Source organism: Tigriopus californicus, chromosome 12, assembly GCF_007210705.1.
Source record: "Tigriopus californicus strain San Diego chromosome 12, Tcal_SD_v2.1, whole genome shotgun sequence".
In the NCBI taxonomy this organism is placed as follows: domain Eukaryota; kingdom Metazoa; phylum Arthropoda; class Copepoda; order Harpacticoida; family Harpacticidae; genus Tigriopus; species Tigriopus californicus.
Window position 1 is genome coordinate 13,799,898 of NC_081451.1, and position 17,491 is coordinate 13,817,388.

Sequence of the window (17,491 nt, forward strand, 5' to 3'; positions counted from 1 at the left end):
TCCTTCTCCATCTTGAGCCTGTTATTCCGGTAAAATTCTTAGAGGAATAGTACATCATCTGTGATAGTGCTTTGATCCACGGAGTCAATTCTATTNTCCCAACACTGTTGGACACTAACCTTGCCAGCCCGATGGTGAGGGGCTCGGTTTCACATAGAAAATGTGTCCATGCATTGTTGGCATATTGGGGCACGCAGAGGTATCGCTTGAGGAACTTGGTGTAGGTGGCATCGGCGGATTTGAGGGCGGATTGGGCGGAGTTGGGAAGCCAAAGGTGTAGGCCGTAGAGGAAAATTGGGGTGACGTAGATCCGGAAGAGTTGAAGGATTATTGGGAGGGGAAGATTCTTGATGGGAAGTCTATTGCATATGTATCCGATCCTGGCCCTGGCCTTAGTTATTGTGGATTTGAGGTGATTGGTGAATGAGAGTTGGGTGGAGAAGGTGAAACCGACATAGTTAAAACTATTGAAGATTTCAATCGGACTATTATTGATGTGGAAGGAGGTGGGAGGCAGACGACCTTTATGGATAACCATGGCCTTCGTCTTGATGTTATTGACTTGAAGGCCGTTCTCTTGGCAATAACCATGGAGCGCATTGATGGCATTTTGCAATTCCACGGCTGAATTAGCCAAGAGAACCAGGTCGTCTGCATATTGAATATATTGAATAGGAAAATGGTTGATAGTGGGGCCTTGGTGTGGAAGAGCTTCGGGCAGGTCGGATACATAAAGATTAAAAAGAATTGGCGATAGTGGATCTCCCTGCGGAAGGCCAACGGCAGTGAAGTAGCAGGGGGATAGATCTTCACCAGAACGAATAGAGCATCTGAGTCCCGCATAGATGTTGGACAGCAGGACATAGAGTGAACGCGGAAATCCCAATAGTTGGATTTTGAGGAATAATCGCGTTTGGTCCACCCTATCAAATGCTTTGGAGAATTCCACAAAGCATCCGTGCACTCTCCTCTTGTTGCTGATGTTGGAATGCACAATTTCATAGAGGAGAGTGGCTGCCGTGGTGGTTGAGCGGCTTCTCCGGAAACCGAATTGGAACTGAGGAAGGAGATCCCTATCCTCGGCCAATCCGGAGAAGCGAGCAGCTAGTTGGGTGGACATCATCTTCAAGAAGGGGTTTTCCAGGGCGATGGTCCGATGATCCCTCGGCCCTTTCTTATGGATGAAGATGATAGCTGACTCCATCCACTCTGGTGGGAAGAAGGAAGAATGGAGGGCGAGGCTGAATAGATGTTGAAGGAGTGGCAGGGCTGGGGTCCGGAGAAGTGAAAGTTGGAAATCCCAGATGTTGATGGGGCTTTGCAATTCAATAAAAATCATATGATATTTAGATCCCAATACTCGAATTTCAATATGGAATCAAAATCAAAATCATCTTTTCTTTCTTTTCCTTGCTATTGTTTACCTCTGTTAGGGCGCCATCTCCTGATCAAATTATAAGAATACGATTTACAACCGTGATATATCGAAAAGTGCAAAACTTTGACAGTGAGGTGTAAATGTTTTGCCCATTTGCTGAAGTTTACGAAATTACTTTTAAATGCACGATCAAGATTTACGTTAGGATTTACAAAATGTGTTTGGCCAAAATATTTCAATAAATCTCAAAAAAAAAAGAATGGTTTGACATTTTGCTTGAGTACATAATGAGCAGGGCGTTAGTCGTTCCTCTTTAAAGGAACAAATACTTAGGCCAAAAAGAGTAATTCGTTACCCAGCCATTACTCGCCAATAAATGTAATGGCGGCACTCGTTACAATTACTTTTACCAAAATTTAGATGACCAACATGTCAAGTTTTATGCCTCAACAAGGCCTTACTTCTCTAAATCAATGCTTATATTTTTGTTTCAACAATTCCATGTTTGACTAATGAGCACTGAAATGATTCATTTGCTTAGCACTGCATTACCCCTTACTGACTTGGTCATGTTCTTATCACGTTCTTTTTAGAAAAACCGTATTAAAAATTCTCGAGATTTTAAAACTTTTTTGTCAGAACACTCTGCCTAAAGTCATGGATGAATATGGGGAGAGTTGAGAAATTTGGTACAACATACTCAAGTCAAAGGAAGATTTTGTTCTGGGTCCAACGGAATTTCAATTGAGGTATTTCAAAAGAGATATACACAATGAAGCAGGGGTAGTATAACAAAGTTTGAAACCACAATACATTTGTTGTTATTAAAAGGTTGCAGAATTTTCATCCCTGATGTTCCTTCTGCAGAATATTTGAAAATATAAAAAAACGGAAATTCCCGGACAAATTGCCTAGAAGCTTAAAATTTCCTCATTTGCCAAGAGAGACGAAAAATTGGATGCCACTCTTGAGGCAAAAATAGGCACGGGTAAAGAGTAAGTTAGCATGTTTTGGGCCTTTACAATTACACAATTTTCAAAAGCAACGTGATTAGATTTCCTTTTTCGAGAAAAAGGAACGTATTACTGTAATTTTGCTACCACTGCCCTGATCATGAGACATATTTTTTGACACTACAAACTTGATTGCATTGCTTTGGCTATCGATTTCGCGTTCAATGCGGGTTTTTTGAGAGAAAATTGACAATGAAAATTTAAAGAACTTGAGCTGATAAATTCCGAAGCTACGGAAATCCCCAGACTGGCCAAGTTTGGTGCTCCTTCACTAAACTTTTAAATTCTGATCTTTTCAGGTCTCCGCTTTGATTGTGATCCCAATCACTTGGCAAAGAGGAGTCCTCAGTGGAAGTCTTATTGCTGGAGGCTTCCTCGTGTTCTATTGCATATCCAAAGGAGGTGAGAGACTCTTGAAGATCCAAGAGGAAAAGGAGAAGCGACTCCTCAACAATTTGGCCGTTTGAATGACCCTCTGATGATACATTGTTATCAATCACGCGTACAACTGGTTGTGTATGTCGCTAAGCACTGCCCTGAACAATACTCCAATTACAATTGTATTGGAAATATCTAAAAAAAACTGTACCTTCTGGAAAATTAAAAAAAGAAATACATGCTTATATCGTATCACATCACTATAAAAAGAGTACACCTATCACTATGCAAAGAGTTCACCAAAATTATCATTTTTGTAAAATCAAGATGACATTTTGGATTTCGTTGGAAATTTCATCTTATTTTCCCAGCCTCTCGTGGTTTGGAAATGTTTGAGCTTTCCACTCCAGATCATTGAGTGCTCTATGCACTATGAAACAGTTCTGTCCCTTGAGACGACATCAATCAAACCACTGTGAATCATGAAAAGAGATATAAAAAGAGCCCCAGCTTTGAAGCGAAGTTGAATGTCTAAACCTTTTCGCACCTACAGTTGGGAAGCAAGTTGCGTGACTCTAAATCTGGAAGCTCCGGAGAAAAGTAAGAAAAGTCAAAAAGGTTGACAACAGTTAGTTTTTTACCAGGGTCTTAGTCGTTCCTAAAAGAAGGAACGGTTTACTGTTACAATTACTTTGGCCAAACAAAGTAATTCGTCATACAACCATTACTTGCCAGAACATGTAATGGCGCTACTCGTTACAATTACTTTTACTAAAATTCCACATGACTGATGTTTCAGGTCTTTTGCCTCAACAAGGCCATTCTTTGCTAAATTAATGGTTCTATTTTTGTTTCAAACAATTCTAAAGTTTAAGTTTCTCAGCAACATGTTATGCTGATGAGCATTGATGAAGTGTAATTGGTTGCTTAGCAATAGTGATGGGAAGGGGGCATCCGAGGTCTCAAGCTTTGAATTCATAACCAGGGTGAGACCTGAGGTCAGATTTGTAAAGCAAAAGAGTGAATCATAGATCGAGAAAAGTTCGCACCTTACTGCAGAAGTTGAATCTTTTCTCGATCTAAGCTTCACTCCTTGGGTTTAAAAAACTGGGCTCTGATCTAGAGTCATGACTCATGAGTACAACTTCAATCCAATAGCTTTGCCATTTTGACTCCACAATAAAAGGCAAAATTGATCAATGTGATGTATATTACTTTTTCTTAATTGGCTCGTTAATTACATTTATTCTAATTAAATATTTATTTGGTCCAGATCGTCATTTCGACGTGAATTTTTTACCCCGTCATTTTTGTTCTTTATGCTTTGTGTAAGTAAGAATGGGCCGGAGTAGTCGCAATGCCCATAATGGTTGCAATAGTATGCGACTTCCATTATGTCCATGGATTTTATTTCATGGTTTGGAATTTTCGTCAGACACTCAAAGGACAGCTAGCTCGTCCCTGGATCCAATATTGATCCCTAATTACGGATTCAATTTTAAAGTGATGAAAATATCTTAACGGACACAAAGAAATCTAAAGAGGAACTTTTATTTTCCAGGCGATGGAATGCCACTTACATATAGCAAAAGCTGCAATCCAAATGCCACTGAAGACAAAGGCATTTTATTGGGTCAAAAAATACATTTTTCTCCTGAAATCAACCTTTCACTCCTTGCAGAAGAAGGTAAGGTTGTGTTATACTTTTGGAACACTTTCATGACCAATGGATATTGCCGCAAACCCTCCAGTTTTGTAGATGGGTTCCCCAAGAACCGATTGATTATGTCGTCAGAGCTTAATTCAAATTTGGCTTGCTTTGGAAAGAAATCATCCTCATTGTCGTCCTCTACGTCCTCTCTAGACTCTGCAGGGATTTCGAAGGACCTCATGGCATCGGCCGGAAGCATCCTGGCTTTGTCGGCATCTACTCCTTTGAGGCATTTGAGCAGGGCAGGAGGCAGGAGGCAGCAGCAGCAGCAATAATAAAATCATCTTCCAGAAAACGATGGGAGAATCGCTTTTTAAGCCCCTCCAAGAGAGATTGGGCAAGTGGCTGGCAATGGGCTAAGCTACGGACTTCTAGAAATATGGACTGCGAACGAGCTTCCCGCCAAATTGGCCTGCTCTTGGTCATAGCCACTCTGGGCTACTTTTCGAATTAAAGTAAAAAAAAATAAGAAACGTAGATCTCCTCAAGTAACGGTGGGTCAATTTTATATCATTTACATGCAAAGTCAATCGTTTCAAAGTTATGTTGTCAAAAGCTTATGTAGCTGACCAAGAGCAGGCCGAAAATTCAAATTTTATGTAGTGTTTACTACACAACTTTGAACATGCCTCCTGAGTTCCCTAAACATAGGTTTGGGCTCAAATTTAGCTGAGTTCATCCATTCAATAAGATCTTGTGGTCGTATAAAGTACTTATTTGGAATAAGATGAGCAGTTTAGGAGATAGGATATTTTTGCTTCCGTTTGCAGTCCATATCTCTAGAAGTCCGTGACTAAGCCCATAAAACAATGGGAGAATCACTTTTGAAGCCCCTCTAAAAGAGCTTGGGCAAGTGGTTGGCAATGGATTAAGCCACCTACTTTGTCCTCATTTTTTTTGCTTTCTAAATGGTAACCGTTGGCAATTATTAGCCCAAGTAGGCATGAATCTCCCCTTGAGGGATGTCAAGAGCCTTGGCCATAGGGCTCAAGTTACAATATTCTCCGATGAAAGATATTTCAGCAAGGGTGAAGGGAAGAATATTGATATTGGACATCAGCAAGGTTAAGGCAGGTACGAGGTCCTTTCAGAATCAAAATGCATTCGTTTCATAACTTTTTTAGTATTCATGTTAGAAAAAAAAATAACATTTAACATTTCTCCACATACCCCCACTGAATAGCAACGCACTTGTCATGTCGGTCATACCACTTCTGGAACGCCGTGACGAAGCTCTCCTTGGGGATGGTGGCCACTACCCGTTCCCAGGTCTTCTGAAAGCCGTGGCGGGTGATGGATTTGCCTAAGAGGGCTGATTTTACTTTTGGGAAGAGAAAGTAGTCAGCGGGGGCGAGATCTGGCAAATATGGTGCATGTTCCATCAACGTGTACGAGTTAGCGGCCAAGAATTCCTTGACGACCTTGGCCGTGTGAACCAGGGCATTGTCCCAATGACAAATGAACCCGTGCTCAGCTTTGATTGGTCTTTTCTTGACCAAAGCTTTCTGAAACCTGCCCAGGGTGTATACAGTGTAAACCGCGCTGACTTTGACGCCTTTTTCCACGTATCTTGTGTAGATCATCCCTTCTGAGTCAAAGAAGGCCAAAACCATAACGTGGTCTCTTGAGGCTTGCACACGGGTTTTAATCGGGCCTGGGGAGCCCTTCTTAAGCCACTGCTTGAACTGTTGCTTGGTCTCTGGGGTGTGCAGGGACACAGCAGACTCATCCATTGTAACAATCAGGACAAGCCATCCATTCCCCTTCATTTCTACGTTAGTTTTAAACTTGGCCGACAACTCCACGCAACGCTCTTTTTGCTCGTAGGTCAGCAATTTCGGGACCCATCAGGCGGACTTCTTGACGAGGCTGAGGTCTTCGTGAATCACGGTGTAAATGGTGCCAATCAAGCAACCAAATGCTCGGGCTAATTCCTCAATGCCAACACGCCGGTCTTCATTGATGTAAAGGCCCATGGACTCAATAAAGTCCGGCGTCCTGGTTGTCCTCTTGGCATTGAACCGCCTCTGATCGTCGGCGTCCTGCCTGTCCACTACCTTCTTGATGATGTTGAAAATAGCACGAATCTTCAGAGCATTGGCCAGATAGGCGTCATCCAGAATCTCTTGGATATCCTTTGCGTTCTTCTCTGCCTTTGCGAGGTTAACGGCAAAATCATGCACGCAAGTCATGTTCAATTTGGCACGGGTAGGGTCAACAGCCTTGGGGGGAATGATGATAGTATAACCTTTGTTAGTAGAAGCCGAAATTAATTTTAGCAATAACTTCTCAAAAATGGTTGCGAAACAATTATGTTTTTTGCAATCTAATCTGTCAGACCAATGGTTTAGAAATAAAAAGGCGAATGCATTTTGATTCTGAAAGCACCTCGTAAGTTCATGGACATAATCTTCTTAACCCTAACAATGCTGAGGTAGGTGGAGTTCCACCTGGTAGTATTTGGAACAACAAAACGCAACTGAAAACTAAAAAAGAACCTTTTTGGCAAAATGACACCCTCGCTCTTGCTTATTCCAAAGTCCTTGGCACTTGGCAAATGCAGATTGGGATTCATTTTGGAAAGACTTGCTCTGTAAAGCAGATTCGATATCTTTCGTTGCTACAAGATTGATTGTGTGGGCAACACAACGCTCATGTTTTGGCAAATGAGATACCTTCTCTTGATACTTGTACTGTTGATCCAGCGAAGACAAAACATCTTGAAATTCAAAATCCTCATGATGATTGTCTTTGTTCTTAAAATATTGTGGGTGCTCATGCTCACCAAACATTTTGAAGGCTTTGCAAAAGTTGCTCCCATTATCAGTAACAGTGGTGGCTTTTGTGTACTGGTACATAATTTTGTGCGGATGCTCTCCAAGGCTTGGGCTAACGCATCAAAAGTGTGGCTACCTGTCAGAGATGGACATTAAATGGCAAAGGAATGGCGACCCAGATCATGGTCGAGAAAGTGGGCTGTCACACCCAAGTAGCTTTGCTTACCGTGTGTCCAAGCATCAGTGGTTGCACAAACGTATTTGGCTTTGGATAACTCTGGAGTCACCTTTTCCACCATATGGCGAAACCGGAAGTACTTTACAAGATGCTTGGATTACTAGAAGACCTGGATGCCGCACGGTAAAAAAAGGGTGACCCATAAGGGAGAAAGGGATAGCTTCTACCTACCCTTGAAAGAGCGCTCTTAACATAATTTTCAGTGCTTCTTTCTTCATTGAAAGTACTAAAACATCAATGGCTATCCGCTTTTAAGATAAACAGCCAATTTTCTGTCTTTAATTTCATATTATGAGTTCTTTTTCATACCTGAGTGTGGAGGTATTGTAAATTCCAGTATTGGCTGGCTTAACACCCCCTCCCTCATTTATGTGATTGACAAAGGCAAGAAATTGGTTTGAACAAGCACTTATTGTCAACTACAAAAGTGACCTACAATGCCTAAAATATTATTTGCCAATCTCATCTTCAATCTCTTCCCCAAAAATAAGCAAATGAATCGAAAATAAGCCTCTAAATATCCAGATGAAGTCTCATTCAATAAGAAACATCAAATGGTGAATTAAATTGGAAGAAGCAGGATGATAAATAAAAAAACAGGTTCATAAGAAGATGATGAACCTTTAAATATCTAACCTAAATTATCTGACGGGTGTGTTCTACTTTCTGCAATCCAAAAAATACAGAATAGTTATGGCTGGGAAGGACTGAGCACCATGTGGAAATGTTAGTGTGGATTAATAGCCATTTTTCTATCATTTGTTTCTTTGGCAGTTGTAGAGAGAAGTTCATATTGGGACACAATGTCACATCACCACTACTGAATAAATGTCTGAGCTTTTCTGTTGACAGCTGATGGGAAACTCAATGTTGTAGAAAACACTTCAAGAACAGTTGAACTGACACAATCTTAGATAATCATGTCTAGGGTACCCTAGACACAATACAATCGACCATGATGTTAGTCTGGACACACAATTTGCGCAAATTATGCACGGTAAAGAAACTTGGTTCAAATGAACTCCATTGCAGTTATGGCCACTTCCTGGCTCGAGCACAATCAGGGTTCAGACCATTTTCGTATTCAAGGCCAACTTGACTTTTTAACACTATTTTTAAACAATAAATGGCCATGATTTGATTATGAAAACTAATTGGATGTATTTTTACCATAATATATTTCAAAATGCTTTACATTTTGTAATCACCCTACAATGAAATGTATGCATTGTTTCTAATTATTAGCCTCCTAATTTGAAAAGACAAGCCCTGAACGAGCACTCTCAAGGCAAGTAGGCCCAATAGAATGTTTTAGTCCATCTCATCTCTTAGTGCTAAACTACTAGCCCAGCCGATCTGCCAAAGACTAAGGCAGCCTTGAGATATGATGCAGGCTGAAGTGACGTTGTTACTTTGTCCTTTATCCCATAGGGGTCACCCAAAACGTGAATCTGTGGCCGAGCGGAGTCCATCCCTTTTTAGATGTTCATGCAAAAGGTAACTCAGGGACAGCTGCTTCGTTATTGACAGTTAGAAGTGACCAGTTTGCACTTAGCATGAAGTTGGGATCCAAGGCAAAGGACCCTCGCAACCGAGCTGCCCTAGGCTTGCGCCGCGCCCTAGGCGCCCCCAGGCCCTTGCAACCGAAAGGTTGGGTTAGGTTAAGTTAAGTTAGATAGGATTAAATGTTCCTTTCTTTATGTAATCAAACTACTTATGGGCGCACTTTTGGTGCCTTCTGCACTCTTCCTGATGGTCACAGTTACTCACCGTCCCTGAGTTACCTCTTGTAAAGTATTATCGTGCAGAGGAATATGTATTTTGTATCAACAACTCTGTACAGCAAAAAAGAGGAGGGTGACTGCCTGATCAGTACTAGCGACCTACAACCCTCCAACGCTTCAACGAACGGAATCAGTGACCGATTCACTCAGAATCCGGCCACGTTTGCCGATGAATAAGCATGAGTCACTGTGCACCAAAATTTATGCACCAGCAGATGAAGGAAGACATGTGACCGCATTTTTCCTCGCGCAATGCGAGGTCTAGTTATACGTAGGCGAGGTAATCCTGCTACCTGGCGGCCATAATTGACCTCAAAGTCAGCTGTTTGTTATGATTTGGTTTTGGGTGGACAGATTTTGAAGCTCACAACCGTCAGAACAACGGACATTGTCCCTCGTTTTCAAGACATTTCGGCGTCATCAAACTAGTTGTACTTCTATTGAAAGGGCGTTTTCCATCTACAAAGTATGGCGGCTTTTTCAAAAACCTCACTTGATGGCAAACTTGTTCATGGAGTGAATGAGACCCGAGAGGATGGATAACATCAGTATAGTGATGTCGAACATACCGCGATGCTAAGACATTGATTCTCCAGAAGAGCATATCCAACACTATGGAATTGACCCTCCACAAAAACGAAAGGCGGATGGCAGTCAATTCAATTGTAAGACAACACTTCATCATCACCGGGGCTCTCGGGGCCGTCACCTGCCTTTTGAATCAACTGTGGCTCTCCAAGCAAGCGGCTACCAAAAAGCACCATTCAACAAACTGCATGGCTCTTCACAGGCACTCACCTACGTTTTGATCTTTGTTTTGATTTGACATTTCGGATGGATCCCGTGAAGAGTGATTGGCGTCAATGATAGTGAACAAGGTCAAAATCAAAATGAAGAAGCTTGAGGATAAAAGCGCTCAACCAGATATCTTTCAAAATAACGAGTTATCATTCAAGATAAAGAAAGTCAAAGCTCACAAAAACCGCCATTTGGATGAGAAATGTGCTTTAGTCATATGGATCGAAAGTAAAACCGGAAAAATGATTCCAGCAGAGGAAAAAAATGGAATACCTGATTAGGTATATTTTTTCCAATTTAGGGATCGTCTTTTGTATCCAATAACCATCTCGTTCAATGGTAATCAGTCAACCTTGAGTGTGCTTGGCTATAAAAAAAAGAAATCTCATTTTTCTAAGTCGAATTGGCCATGACACTGACACTCTTTTGAAATGAATCATGTGTATCTAATCCAAATGATAACACTCTTTTCACACTAAAAAGAGCGAAATTCAATTTTGAGGCTTTCCTTATTACAGATTCATGTCCATCTGATGAGTTTGCCAACTATGGCACAATGTACTTGAAATATGGAATGTCAACGAGCTTCCCGCCAAATCGGCCTGCTCTTGGTCGTAGCAACTCCGAGCCACTTTCCGAATCAAACTAGTAACATAAGAAACGTAGAGATCTCTTCAATTACAGGCAGGTCACTTTATATCATTCACTTTTAAGTGGTTCGTTTCAGGCGGAAAATTCAAACTTTTTTTCAGTGCATGTTTCTTGAGTTCCCAAGGCATGGTTTTGGGCTCAAATTTGGCCAAGATCATCTCTTCAGCAAGATTTTGTGGTCGTATGTCAAGCTTATTTGGAAAAAAGTGAACGATTTAGGAGATAATAAATGTTTGCTTTTGTTTGCAGTTGACATCTCTAGAAGTTCGTGGTATAATCCAACATTTGCCGCATAACCCAGTCATTGGGGCTCAAGGAATCGAAGGTTCAAAGGCTTCTCTGGCCGCTTCTTCCCAATCACGTCCGTATTAACGCCATGCTCTCAGGCTGTCCAGAGATTTGGCTGGAAAGAGCATTGGATATCAGTTCTTCTTTCTTCCCGTCCACTATTTTTGGGCCACTCACTCTTCATGAGATCTACTTGGATTGGCAATAGAGCGAAGGTCGAATCAATTGTTTTGCCTGCATTTTGCCTTTATTGTAGTCCCTTGCTTCAAAGAGCGGGTGACGGCCCCAACGGCCCCAATGGCCCTGTTGGTTTTGGATGTGTTGCCTAACTATGGGATTGACTGTCGTCCACTTTCCGATTTGGTTGAGGGTCGATTCCATTGCTTTCGATATGCCAATCTGGCAGATCAATGTCTTTGCATCACGGCATGTTCTTCAAAACATAAAGATTTCCGTCCTCATGTGTCTCATTCACTCCACGAACGAGTGTGTGAGATGAAAACCTTCCTTTTGATAGCAGTAAAACTGTGGATGTCGCTGAAGTATCTCGAAAACGAAGAGAAATGACCGTTTTGGCGGTCCTATGCTCTTCTGGACAATCAATGTTTTAGCATCACGGTACGTTGACTGCAACTAGTTTGATGACGCCGAAATGTCTTGAAAACGAGGGACAATGTCCGTTGTTCTGACGGTTGTGAGCTTCAAAATCTGTCCACCCAAAACCAAATCATAACAAACAGCTGACTTTGAGGTCAATTATGGCCGCCAGGTAGCAGGATTACCTCGCCTACGTATTGTAGAGAAGTGTAAAGCTTTGGGATTTCATACTAGTGCGCCCTCTGGTTCTACCATGAAGAAAGTGTCACCACTTTTCTTACTGTTGACAAAATGTTGGCACCAAATATTGTTTTCGTATTTCTGCATGTTTTTTTTTCACTTGCCTTGTAATGTCGTCTTTTTTAAGTGAATGTTGGACTTGGTTAAAAATAATTGTCCAACGATTTCCCAAGACGGCGAACGATTTTGTCAATGAAAATTTGGAAGCACTGGATGTGCTGAAATAATGGTAGTTCTTGCCAGGATTGGGGCGCAGCCTGATTATCTCACGTAGCTGAAATCCAATCCGGTACTTTACACGTCTCTATATGGTTTATGATTAAAGTGGTCAGTTTTTTCACATCAGTGTGGCCTTACTCACTAACTTTTAAGGATTGAATGAGGCCCTCGAGATTGTTTAAGAGTTCCATGTTGCATATGAAAATTCCATGATTTTATGCATTTGTGCACGAATGGAAAAGACTATACCAGTCCCAATTTCCAATTCACCATGCTCATGAGTCTCTTTGTGCTCAGCCTCCAATGGAAAATATTTTGATAAATGTTCTAATTGCTATGAACTGGGTTAACGTTAATTCTGAAACGTGCTAGCCTAGTCTCTTTAAAAGCTTCATCAAAGTACTTTGGCTTAAGAGGTTAATCAGGTCACCCTGATGGGCCCATCATTTTCTTACTTAGCATCTTCCAACCTCATCACCATGAATGACCACACCTTGCAAGGTGAACACGTTATTCTCCAACAATTAGTTGGTGGGGCTACATTTTTAAACTTGAACTAACCTAATACTGTAATAATAACCCTTAAATTCTCTATCTAAACCTTTTCACATTTTGTCACAAATTTTAAAAATGAGCACCGCCAACTAATTGGTGGAGAACAACCTATCCACCTTGCAAACGTCAAAATTCATTGCCAACGCAGTGGAAGCATAGCAAGTAACATAACAGTGTAAAAATTGAGTTTGTTGTGGTTTTGTACTGCAGCTGAATCGGTAACCAATGGACAGTGCAACTCCGGCTGATGGAAAGCAGCGCCTCTACAATCAGAAACTACACCCCTAGCAGCCGGTCAGCTAACATGCATATGCTCTGAAAGTTAGTCCGCCTGGCTTGATCTCATTGCGCTCTCTAGGAGTTGCTTCCTCTATGGTGGAAGTTCACAAATCAGTCAAGCTAAATTTGATCCATGTTTGGCTTAAGGGTGAGCAAGTGGGTACGCATGAGGGGGGACGCAAAGTGGGAAACACTTTCTGACCACAATTGTTAGCACTGGTTTGGAAACCCTAATTGAGATTCGTTGATGAAATCAATTATTGGTTGATGGAAGAAGTTGCTTACTCTATGATTGAACTTCCGAGCAGTGACACGCGTTACGTTTTACAAAAGAGTGCAAAAACAATAATGTGAGCAGCTTTAAAAAGTAATGAGTACTCTTTAACTTTTTTGGTCGTTACAAGTACACCTATTTATAAATGTAATGACATTACCTTTCCTTTTCCGAAAAAAGGAACAAATTACTGTACTTTCGTTACTTGTAGTTTCGTTACTCCTGCGCTGTCTTTTAACTTTGTTTCTAAACAAGTAAATGACAATGTGATAAGAAATTTAAAAAAGGCGGGATAATACCAGTTACAGATAGAACTAGAGAAAGCTAGACTGTAGAGCGAAATTGGCAATGGAATTCAAAATGAAGGAAATTGTAGCAAATGGTTAATGCATCCATACAGTAGTTAATGGAAAGTTCGATGAGCATATCCAGTTGAAGGTGGGTAAGGCTTTTCAAAGGTGTGGTTGGATATATCGTACGTTTAAGTCCAGAGATAGCATCACGATGCTAACCCTGTACAAGTCGATTGTCCAGCCACATCTTGAATATGCCTCACCCATTTGGGCTCCAATGAGTTCAGCAGGTTTGCAAAAGGTCGAACAAGTCCAAAGATGTTTCACTAGGAACATTACAGGATTGAGAGAGCTCTCATATTGGGAGAGGCTAAAAAAAGTTGGGACTGTACAGTGTTCAGAGAAGGTACAAAAGGTATCTGCTACTGTACGTCTTCAAAAGTATCCATGAGCTTTGTCCCAACCCAGGGTTTAGGGTCAATTCTAGTGACCGTAGAGGCTTAATGTGCGTTTTGAGAGCACCTTCAAGCCTTCGAGAATCCAGGCTAGTTCGAACAATGAAGTCCACATCTCTTCTTTCTCGGGCTCCTTCATTGTTTAATTTGCTTCCCTCTGATATTCGTAGGGAATACGTAGGCCTTATTGATCCGGTAGCATCTTTCAAGTCAGACTTGGACAATTTTTTAGATAGCATACCAGATCAACCCTACATTCAAGGACTAGCTCGGTCTGCCAACTCAAATTCGTTGGTAGACCAAATATCATATAAGAATTGAAAGGCAATAAATAGATGAATAATAACCTTTCATTTTAATAGTACTGGGGATTACATTCCCTGTAGCGGTTAGAAAAGCCCGTGAAAAACCAAACCAAAAAGGTTTAAAAACATTATGGTCTTGGAACATTAGAGCAAGAAGTTGAGACCTTCTTTGATGGGAAGAAGGATCAACATTGGGGTTCGTGAGTTATTTTGCGGTCAAATCTTGGAAACTGTATGGATCTCCTTAACAACACTTTCATTTGCTGGGAAGGCCTGGAGTTCATCGTGCAAGCTTCGTTTTAGTTCTTTTGAGATGTTTTTTGAAGCCATGACTTTCCTGATTTGCTTGAACAATTCTTCCATGTTTTTGTCGTTTAACAGGAATCTGCTTTCTTCTTCATCAAGACAAAAAACAACTCACAATTTGCAAAACCTTCCAATTGAAATGGGCAAACAGCATTTTGTTTTTTTCATAAATTGACTCATGTCACTACATACGCACTTATCCTTTCCGTCACATATGAGTACCTTGTGTTCTTTGATGGACTCGTTAGATTGACACCCTTGGCCAGGTGCTTCAAATTCATCACCTGCAACTTTTGTTCTTCCCATATATGGTTCATCAGGTCCCTGATTTTAAGGGGTCTTGATTGAGCAAGGCACCCGAGGATTGAAAGAAGGTGTAAGAGCACTATGATACGCACTGATCACAGATCATATAAGGACTAGATGTTGCATTGGCCCGACCTCAGTGCAGAGGAAAATGGATTTTGTGTCAACAACTCTGTACACCAAAAAAGAGGAGGGTGACTGCCTGATCAGTACTAATGACCTACAATCGCTGGGCCTTCAACGAACGCTATCAGTGACAAACTCACTCTGAATCCGGCCACGCTGGCGGATGAAAAAGCATGAGTCACTGTACACCAAAATTTATGTACCAGCTGATGAAGGCAAGCGTTCGTCTGTGGCACTGATCCTGTCCCGGGGGAGGGACAGGATCAGCGCGTATCATGCTTACTCCTTCATTTGTTTGTTAGTATCTGCCTGCTGCTGTTGGGTACCAATGACTGTGAGCTCCCTCTCTCTTTGACTTTCTCTCTGTCCGAGGTTGGGGAAAGAGGGTCAGGATCAGCGCGTAAGCACTGAAACTGTCCCAAAAGAGGGGCAGGATCAGCGTGTATCTTGCTTACTCCTTCATTTGTTCGTTAGTACCTGCCTGCTGCTGTTGGGTACCAATGACTGGGTGCTCCCTCTCTCTTTGACTTTCTCTCTGCCCCAGGTTTCTTATGTAGCGGGACACGATAAGGGTGTTGGTCTGGTTCACGCCTGCCCCTGCTGCTGCGCATCATCGCGATCATCTTTCTTTCGCTCTTTTGGAAGAGGACAGGATCCGGGCTGGTGTTTTTTTTCTTCCTCGCTCTTTTGGAACACAAATAGTGTGTAGTTCCTAGTGGTGGGGCAAGTCCGTTAAAAGTCGGACTCATACGAGTCCGTTCATTTGATGACGAATCGAGCCCTCTGCTGGACTTGAGTCTATTAGTAGAGTCAGTTCACGCAAAAAGATTCGTCTTGCGAAATCTGAAGAAAAAGAATCAATATTTTTGATTGACAAGTCCGGACTCGATTTCGTCGATTTCGGCCAATTTCTCTAAAATCGAGTAAAAGTCTGGAGTGCTTTCGGGTTCGAGTCCGGACTCGCCCCAACAATAGCACCCAACAATAGTAGTTCCCTACTCTCTCTCTCTTTCTCTTTTTTTCTTTCTCTCGAAGCTTGTTTGTTTCGTAGAGATTTAGACCGGGGTATGTCGCTCAGGATCCTCTCCATAAGAATGTTATTGTTATGAGGTTACCGTGGGGTCAATGAACTATTATGTTTGGAAGCGCCTGTAAGAGTTGGATGATCAATGACACTTCATCCCCTTTCATCAGTCACATAAATCTTTTGAACTGACTGGTTGGGCAAATACTTCGGCTATTCTTCAATCATGGAATCGTTCATAGTCCCTGCTCAAACTGAGCCTACTGTTAGTTTTGTGGATTCATTTTTGCACAAATTGCCCGTGATTCTCGGTTTTCTCATAGTCGAATTATTCCTATATATTCAGCGAATGCTCTAACTTCAAACCAAGACCAACTGACTTTTGTGATACCAAAACAAACCGGTGGCAACACAATTCATTTGGCCAATATTATAGTGGAGGTAGCTCGTCTAATGCAGCCAATATTCATCATGGCCTAAAATAACAATCAAACATTGAAAAGTATCATACAGGAGGAATGAAAAAATGAGAAGAATTGGTTTTCATTCAGCCACGGGTAATTTCGGTCAAATGATTCGTCGGCACAAAATCGACAAAGTTACTTCCAGTGGAGCAAGAGCAACTTACGAGGGACTCAAGCACGAACTGCCAATGAAGATGGCATACGAAGATGTCATTGATGCTTTGAGATCTGAGCCAAATTATCTCATGCATGTTCAGGTACGTGATATTGAGCCTAAACCACTTTTCAGCAAATCTATAGAACACTCTTTTATTGATAGGCACTGCGGCGTTGGCCTACAACGCCCATGTTGGTCCATGGATCACTCTCGGTTTTTTCAGGAAAGTCTATGGCTATCTATAAAAACAATTGTCAACATATTTTGTTCGTATGAAGACTTTTGAACAAACTGGCTTTCACTTTCAACTTTAGGCCGATGTTGGGTTTATGCCTGAATACAACTGCTACACTATGTTCCTTTCCGGTGAGGATATACATGGATAAAGATACCAGTGACTTGACTCTCCGACTTTTGTTCTAGTTGTGGACGTTTTTTCCAAAATGATCGCTGCTAGGTCCATTTTCCGAAAAGATTTGTCAGCTATAAAATGTGCGTTTTTGTCCATGTTCAAACAGTTGGGTCAACCAGATCAACTTCACCTTGATCAGGGCAGTGAATTTTCCTTAAAAAGTTGGCTTAATGACCAAGGCATTTATCTTAGTGTGAAAACGGCGCCTTTAAAAGTATGTGTCACGATCATGAAGCATTCCTCTAAGGTACTCACAATCGTTTTCTTATTATAGTGTTCTTTTGCCGAGCATAGTATCCATCTCATCAAACTGAAATTAACAATCTTGGTAAGGACCAAACTGTCTCAAAACTGGCCAAAATATTTGCCAGATGTGGTACAAGCCTTAAACGAGCGTCCAATAAAAAAAGTATAAGGGGCTGAGACCAATAGATATATATCCCGAGAGACGGGAGTCAAAGTT

At 41.5% G+C, this 17,491-nt stretch overlaps 1 protein-coding gene and 2 long non-coding RNA genes across 6 annotated transcripts in view; all 3 read left to right on the forward strand.

Annotated features, from left to right (window-relative positions):
• Positions 1 to 3,025, forward strand: part of LOC131891741 (uncharacterized) — a 30,373-nt gene extending 27,348 nt beyond the window's left edge. For all 3 annotated transcript variants that reach the window (XM_059241380.1, XM_059241381.1, XM_059241382.1), the window contains one exon: positions 2,691 to 3,025. In XM_059241380.1, the coding sequence (XP_059097363.1) occupies positions 2,691 to 2,858 (168 nt within the window). In that variant the 3' untranslated portion in view covers positions 2,859 to 3,025. The remainder of the gene's footprint in view (positions 1 to 2,690) is intronic.
• Positions 3,026 to 9,292: 6,267 nt separating this feature from the next.
• On the forward strand, positions 9,293 to 11,241 carry LOC131892117 (uncharacterized). The gene is made up of 2 exons (XR_009374523.1): positions 9,293 to 10,358; positions 10,596 to 11,241. It is a non-coding gene; the product is annotated as an uncharacterized LOC131892117 (long non-coding RNA).
• Positions 11,242 to 16,513: 5,272 nt separating this feature from the next.
• Positions 16,514 to 17,491, forward strand: part of LOC131891256 (uncharacterized) — a 31,041-nt gene continuing 30,063 nt past the window's right edge. Inside the window, exons 1-3 of one of the 2 annotated variants that reach the window (XR_009374380.1) lie at positions 16,514 to 16,716; positions 16,779 to 16,982; positions 17,040 to 17,242. This is a non-coding gene — a long non-coding RNA (uncharacterized LOC131891256). Of the gene's footprint in view, positions 16,717 to 16,778; positions 17,243 to 17,491 lie in introns of both variants that reach the window. The other variant, XR_009374379.1, reaches the window with a different exon arrangement.